Source organism: Bos indicus x Bos taurus, chromosome 23 (assembly GCF_003369695.1).
Source record: "Bos indicus x Bos taurus breed Angus x Brahman F1 hybrid chromosome 23, Bos_hybrid_MaternalHap_v2.0, whole genome shotgun sequence".
Lineage (NCBI taxonomy): Eukaryota > Metazoa > Chordata > Mammalia > Artiodactyla > Bovidae > Bos > Bos indicus x Bos taurus.
Window position 1 is genome coordinate 40,720,911 of NC_040098.1, and position 8,044 is coordinate 40,728,954.

Sequence of the window (8,044 nt, forward strand, 5' to 3'; positions counted from 1 at the left end):
TAACCTCTGAGCCACCAGGGAAGCCCAAAATCAACTATGCTTCCATTTAAAATTTAATAAAATATACAGAGTGAAGAGATACTGCCAAAAAAAAGTCTGTCTAACCCAATTCCTTTAAAATGCAGTTTAAGCCACTTATGTCCTCTTTTCTCCTTGGAAGCCATAACTTCATAAACTTTCCGTCTCCTTTTACATGTTGAAAATTATTAATCTCTACTCACTTGTATTTTTTCTGGAACTAGGTGTTCCTATTCCTTTAGCCTTTCTCTTTAGGTCACTCCCCAACTCCCAACCCCACCCCCAGTGCCTAACTTTGTCCTGATCCCTGTTTGTTTTTGTAGACCCTTCAGTCTTACTAAGGTTGTTCTAAATCGTTTATCTTTCTGATTTTAATATATGTATACCTACTTCCACACATTAAATTTGTGATTGAATATTTCACTCAGCAAAGTTATATTTTAGGTTGACCTTTCCTCATCGTTCAGAAGAAATAGCTTCAAGCATAAAAAGGGACCCAGATTATTCAATTCTCATCTTCAAATTTGGTTTTCATTGCAACAACTAACTTTTTAGTAATCAATTGCATCATGTACTCTTGGGCTTGGGGATTACACTTCTTTGCCAGCTTCAATTAGAAGGAATTATAAGAGAAACAAACACTTGAAATCCAATTTGGAATCTGAACAAGTTTAGTAGTGTGTGAGCTCAGTTGCTCAGTCATGTCCGACTCTTTGTGGCCCCATGGACTGTAGCCCTCCAGGCTCCTCTGTCCGTGGGATTTTCCAGGCAAGAATACTGGAGTGAGTTGCCATTTCCTACCCCAGAAGATCTTCCCAACACAGCAATAGAACCCTCATCCCTTGTGTCTCCTGCATTGACAGGCAGATTCTTTACCACTGAGCCATCTGGGAATCAAGTCAAGTAGAGAATCTAGAAAATAGAGCGAAAGGTACAGATTCAGACAGTTCTGTCCAATTTGTGCCCTTTTTTACAAACGTTTCCCCCTAGCCCCCAGGGACAGAACGCTCTACCCCACCCCCCATTGAAACAGTGCTGTTAATACTCAATTAAAATGTAGTTAAAAATAAGATAGCAAGGTTAGTATTGCCAAAAATTTGGTTTGCTAATTTCTGGAATTTTATCACTGATACGTAATAGTCACCTCTGATTAACAGCCAAGGAATGAAGACTAGTGATACTTTTAAATCATTTATATTCAGGCTGTTTTAAAATCTAAGAAGCATTAAAACACAGTAAGCTATTTTTTAGGTATTTAGCATCTTGTGAGATAGGGAATGTTGCTGTGAAATTCAGTGGATGAAATTTATGTTCATTTGTGAATTCCATCTGCCGTATCTGTGGAGTGTGTTCTTCCTCCCCTCCCCATCCTTCTCTCTCCCCAACCTCTTCGCTCTCTTGAAATGAATAAGGGTAATGTTTTCAGGTCTTTACAGTCACCCTGTTGTTATACTGAGTGGAATGTCATCCACCCAGCAGTGTCCAGGGGCGTCCTAAGAGCAAGGGCCCACTGCTGTAACTCCCCAAGGGCAGGGGCCATACCTGTCTTCGCTCAGCATTGGTATTCCTGGTTCTTAGGACAACAACTGGCACAGAGAGGATGCTTAATGAATATTTGTTGAACGAAAGTCACATTTTAGAAGAGAAAAGGAATACTTGCTGTGTCACCAGATGTTTATAAGGTTAGTTAGAAATGACTAAATAGTAATAGACAAAAGGAGAAGATGGCGACAGAGGAGGAGATGGTTAGATGGCATCACTGACTCAATGGATGTGAACTTGAGCAAACTCTGGGAGATAGTAGAGGAGAGGGAAGCCTGACATGCTGCATGCAGTCCATGGGGTCGCAAAGAGTTGGACACGACTTAGCGACTGAACAACAATGAGATAGGAATATTATTTTTTATTTGAAAAGTGTTCTACATTGTTTTCCACCTAATATAAAAGAATCGTTCACTTGGGAAGAGAGACTGGAAGTTGATAATACCTACTCTTGCGTATTTACCAACCTTTATGAACAGAATCCTAAAGCTGTTTGACAAAGGAGATTTTCATATAATTCTTACTGTCTTCCTCATCTTGTAGTCAAAGGCTCTATCCCTGCTTCTCAAAAACCCTGGAAAACAGTCACTGTCAGATTTAGTATTTTATAGACTTACGGTGTTTGGTGGTATACTGAGAATGGCTGTTGAAATTGTGTTCTTTGCCCTTTTGCTATCGTGGGGGTCTTTATTTCCTGCTTTTCCTTCTCATAATATAGCCTAGAAACCATTTGCAAATCATCTTATTTTTCTGTATGTTGTTCCCCAAGGTGAGGATTGTAAGAATAAAACAGCAGCTCTTCCCTGCCTCTGGCAGTCCCTCTGCTCATTTAATTAGAAAAGGGAAAACCTCCAACTGGAAACTAATCATGAGAAACTAATCAGAAGTCCACTGCACTTCCTTCCATCCTTGCCCTTAAAGCAGGAAAGGTTTCTAATTATCAGCATTGAGTGAGCACCAAAGAAATAAATCTCCTTCATCCTGAATGGTAAGAGTTTCATGCTCATAGATCTCTGAGGATAAGGTACCTGTGTCCACAAATAGGTGATGGGATTTAACCAAACTCAGGAAGGAAAAAGAAAAAATCCTAAACCTGTGAAGGCAAGTGTCTTTAACACTAAAGTATTTAAAACTTGTCTCAACCATCCAGTCGCTATAAGGAGCTCATGGCTGACTTTTGGTTTGTTTTTATAGGACTCTGAGGAGGAGGAAAATGATCTAGAAGGTCTCAGCCGGAAGCTGATAAGTTCACAGCCTTATGTACCTGTGGAGTTCGCTGACTTCAGCGTTTACAATGCCAGCTTGGAGAACAGAGAGTGGTTTTCTTCTAAAGGCGATCTGACGAACTCAAAGGTCCTAGAGAAGGAGGTGTCCCGCAGCCCCACCACCAGCAGCATCACCAGCGGCTACTTTTCCCACAGTGCCTCCAACGCCACCCTGTCCGACATGGTGGTCCCTTCCAGTGACAGCTCAGATCAGTTGGCCCTTCCAACGAAGGACACAGATTCCAGCGAGCATCCCGGACCGTCCCTTGGGCAGGATTTCAGACCATCTTCAAACAAAGAGTTGACAGAACTAGAAAGAGGCTTGGGAAAGGATAAGATGACCGTGGTGCCACTCAAGGAAAACAGTGCCTTAGCCAAAGGGAGCCCATTGTCCCCCAGTATCCCGGAGAAAAACTCCAGAACCCTCTGTAGGACCAGCTCGTGTTCAGAGCAGGATGCCTGCTCCAGCAAAAACGGCCAGCCGGCCAGGGAATTCTGCCCCAGGGAGGTGACCGTGGAACACACCACAAACATCCTCGAGGATCACTCTTTCACAGAGTTTATGGGTGTGTCAGATGGGAAAGATTTTGATGGTTTGACGGATTCTTCTGCTGGAGAACTTTCAAGTAGGAGGAACCTACCAAATACAGCGGACAGTAGGAGTTTCTCACATGGGCCACAGGACCCTGGCCAGCTGTGTTCCTCGGCAGAGAATGACCAGGTGATAAATTCCAGGGGTGGTCCTTTGGGTTTGGTGGTATCAGTGATGACCGCTAACTATGCCCCAACCCCCAGAGGCCCTTCCTCACAGTGACTTAATAGGAGAGATTCATCCAGGTGTTTCTGACAGGGTAGATGAGCCCTCTTGGACCATGCTTACATGCTGCCCAGCTAGCTGGCTATGGGGGAACAAGTCTGTAAGTCTACTTTCTTAGTTTCAGAGAAGAACTATGACTTACATAGGACCCATGGCTTTTTTACCTGGCATATAGGTTCCTGTTGAATTAAGCATTCACATGGATAAGGATTGATCTCATATTCATTCCCTGAGATGTTTAATTCCTGGCTATCTCAAAGGATTCTGATATGAAATATGGTAGATTTCATCAAACCAGTGATTTCTTTTATTAGGTACACTTTTTTTTTTTTTTGCTAAACCGTGAGACATGTGGTATCTTAGTTTCCCAACCAGGGATCGAACCCACGCCCCCTGCACTGGAAGTACAGAGTCTTAAACCACTGGACTGCCAGGGAAGTCCCAAGATACACCATTATTTTATGTATCATTAAGAAAAAAAATACTTCCAATTAAAATCATATCAGGAGTTTCAGAGTTATAAAGCGCAGGCAGGGGGAAGGTATGCCTCACAGATTTGATAGAATATAGACATTTGGTGCCCATTGGATAAGAAATGCGTTGGAGAAACAGAGATGGGTTCCCTGAGAAATTAAAGTTTGGGCTTTGGAAGTTACCCAGGCTGGTTTTAATAGTGGAACAAAAAAAATGGGGTCTTGCTAATATTCCCAAGGAAACCAGTGAATTACGCAAATAAGAGGTGATGTGCTTCTGAGGACTATCATTTTGGTCCCAGACCCCAGCCACAGCTGTGTAAAGGGTATGGGAGCACCAGGCTTAACAAAGCAAAGAGCTGACAGAACTACAATGGCGCTGGTGAAGGCAAAGATGATCGGGATGCCCTTCAGTCTCTCTGTTTTGTGGAGGAAGCAAAACAACCCAGTTTGGTGCTATTCCCTGCCCCCCCGCCAAGTTTTCCGAATTAGCCCTTAAAATTTCAGTATGTGGTCAAATATATAGCGTATTCATAAATAAACTGCAAATACCCAAGAGTGCTCTCTTTTACAACTCAAAAAAGACTTCTTTGCCCAACATAAGCATAAAGTCACTCATTACTTTTCTAACAAGGTAAACATTCATTTGTTTCAAAGTCTTCAGCTTCCTTTTACACTGAAAGCAGAATCTGCTTTGCTGGTACATCAGCTTTTCAGTCCTTTTTCCAAGAAGTCCAGGAAGAATGTGGTCCGGGGGTTAATTTTTCAGTCTGGAACAGTGCTTCTCAAACCTAAATGCACAATAGACCCACTGGGGGTTGTAGGGAAAAGATACTTCTTAAAAATACAGATTCCCAGGGTCTTCCCTGGTGGCTCCGTTGGTAAAGAATCTGCCTGCAATGCAGGAGACCCAGGTTCAATCCCTGGGTCGGGAAGATCCTCCGGAGAAGAGAATGGCAACCCACTCTAGTATCCTTGCCTGGAGAGTTCCATGGACAGAGGAGCCGGGCAGGCTACCGTCCACGGGATTACAGAGAGTTGGACGTGACTGTGCGACTAAGTATTCCCTGGTGACTTAGTGGTAGAGAGTCCACCTGCCAGTGCAGGGGTCACGGGTTTGATTCCTGGCCCGGAAAGATGCCACATGCCGCGGGGCAGCTAAGCTCGTGTGTCACAACTATTGAGCCTGTGCTCTAGAGCCCAGGAGCCAAGAGCGCTGCAGCCCAAGTGTGCTAGAGCCCGTGCTCTGCGAGGAGAGAAGCCACCACCACGGGAAGCCCAGACGCCACGACTGGAGGGTGACTCTCACCTGCGGCAACTCGGGAAAAGCCCACACAGCAACGGAGACCCAGCACAGCCAAAAATAAACGTGTGAATAAAATTATAACAGCAGCAAAAAAAAACAAATACAGATTCCCATTTGTGGCTGCCCTGCACACCTCAGATTGTGCTTCAGTACCAGGTTGGGGGAGGGATAAGCTTTTCACAAACCCTCTGCTGGAGGAAAATGGGGTAGGCTGTCTGAGGGCCGCACTGTTTGAGGCATGGCCCAGAGAAGACGGAAGGGGACTGCACCCCTCTCACCCCCCATTTCTTGTTTTGTTGCCTCGATTATTTAGAAGCCAGTAATGGGAGCAGTGCCTGAATTCTGCTCCAGAATAGCGTGTCCCTGTCAAAGGTCCCCTGTCAAAGGTCTTGGTTTAAAAGTGAAATTTACAAAAATAGTTATTGCATCAGGGTACTGTTGGAACTATGGTGAGTTTTATCTTTTTTTTTTAATTGCTTTAGTATTTTCATTATTTTGGTTTTAATCAGTTGTTTCTCATTAAAACACAGTTTTAACTGTGTTAAAACCTGAGGACTGTTGAAGTCCTCAGGTTGACTTTTGTGCTCACCCTGGTCTGACTTCAAGTGTGGACCCAGGAGTGACGTGTTTTTCACTCTCACTTTGGGTCTTGCGGTCATTACTTTTCCTAGAAGTTTCACCTTGGAGCTTGAGTCTTCTGGTACAGTGTAAGCTCCAGAACTGGATTCCACAGTAAACTGGATCCTGTGGTTTCCTCTAGGAAGAGCCCCTCATGGGGGGTGGTCCCCGTGGGTGGGGAGGGCAGGTGGGGACGGGAGCTTGCACTCACCCGCCTTTGCGTTCCAGGGGAGCGGCACTGCTCGGTGAGAGGCAGTGAGCACTTCCTCCGAAGGCCACAGCATCTCTGCTCCGGTCGCCTCCCAGAGCACCAGCCCATCTATCAAGCACGCTGCAGCTCAGCCGGACCTCACACCAGCACAGAGAAGCCGCGGCTTCCGGGGCCACCTCCTCCCCTCTCCCCTCCCGAGCCGGGAGAAGCGGCACTTGGTCACTCGGGCGACTCGGCAGCCTCTGCTTCCTTCCAGAGAACCGAAAATCCTGGCTTCACAAAGTGACAGTATTTTTGTTTGCACTCACTACACACCCCCACGGTGTAGAAACCTCCACAGAGTCAACCAGACTTTATTCTTGTACAATTTTAATCAGTTCTTACTGTAGAATCTGGAGTCAATGCTCTAATTTTTTTTTTATAAATAATATATATTATGTATATGAAATGTATATCTATAGTATGTCTGGAGAGACAGGACTACACACTGAAATGGATAAAAGTAGTTTGTAGAAAATCGTAAGGTACTGGACTTTCTTACAAAGCAGCTCGGGCGATCTCTCAGAACACAAGCAGATGAAAGAGATGGTCTTGCCTGAGAATGAGGTTGCAAATCCCTCTCTGCAGCAGGGGTTACAGAATGCCGTTCTTTATAACCAAAGAACTTAGCTAAGACTGAATGTTTTTGCTGTCCACTCTTGTTTTATGTGTACATACGTGTTTGACTGCAAGTTCGGTGCCATATGCCCTGTGGCTCCCAGGCCACGTGCTGCCGTTCTCTGTCGTGTTTCCTAAGCACACTGAAAAATCTCACGGCTCCGTTCTTTGGTCTTCCACCTGGTCCGCCGCCTGCTGACTTGATGTGGTCCGGGAACCATTGACAGTGACTGGGGCTCTGATCCCAGTCTTCCCTGTCCCTCAGCCCAGCCAGGCAGGTGGGATGCAGACAGCAGTATTACAGAAAACACAGGGACAAACCAAGAGTGGGGTTGGGGGGGTTTTCGTCTCTTTGTGGTTTTGTTTGGGGTTGGTAGGTTTTTGTTGTGGTGTGGTTCTGCCGTAGTTTTATTTCATTTCTGGAAGACGCTAAAGGGATGACAGGAGCTGTGAAGTCCACAGGTGCCCGCTTCACAGTGTTCGCAGGAGATGGTTGAAGACAGATGGCCCTGCTGTGTGTCTTCATCGGTAAAATTCTTTTACCGGTGGAGACTCTGAAGAATTATGTGTGTGGAAGTTTTTACAAAAGTACTCTCTGTACCTATTGTGTAGATGCTTGTACAGTTGGTCCAGATGTACAGCAATAAATGTGTCGTGGGAGCGAGCGAGGGCGTACAGCCTGCTGTACCTTTTCCCTTGAAGTTCGTAGCATCCGTGAATGAGTAAGATATTGGAGATTTTAATGCGAAGCTGCTGTTCATGATTTTTGTGTATAGTGAGCTGACTGTAGTATTTTCCTATTGACTGTTTAAAAAGAGAAAGACTGTAATTTATATCCCCTTTCAACTTTATTGTATTTAATTGGTACAGATTGTGTGTGCGTGTGTGTGTTTTAGAATACAGACTGTCTAATTCTGATTTTAAAACATCCATTGTTTGTCTTTAATAACACTGCCACTAGTTTCAGATCAATTTTCCAAATTTGTTTGTATGCAAGTCCCTGTGGCTTAAATAATAGTAACAGCAAACATTCATTGAGGGTTTACTATGTACTAGGCACTATTCCCACCTTTTGATGTTTATCTTGCTTAATCCTCACAGCAGCGGATGCCATGGGTTCTGCTGTTATTAAGTGTT

At 44.6% G+C, this 8,044-nt stretch overlaps 1 protein-coding gene across 10 annotated transcripts in view; it reads left to right on the plus strand.

The window, feature by feature from the left end:
* The window catches only part of KIF13A (kinesin family member 13A), a 202,790-nt gene extending 194,957 nt beyond the window's left edge, over window positions 1-7,833 (plus strand). For 9 of the 10 annotated variants that reach the window (XM_027525247.1, XM_027525249.1, XM_027525250.1 and 6 more), the window contains 2 exons: window positions 2,755-3,546; window positions 6,268-7,833. In XM_027525247.1, the coding sequence (XP_027381048.1) occupies window positions 2,755-3,546; window positions 6,268-6,288 (813 nt within the window). In that variant the 3' untranslated portion in view covers window positions 6,289-7,833. Of the gene's footprint in view, window positions 1-2,754; window positions 3,547-6,267 lie in introns of those variants that run through there. The other variant, XM_027525256.1, reaches the window with a different exon arrangement.
* The last annotated feature ends 211 nt before the right edge of the window (window positions 7,834-8,044 follow it).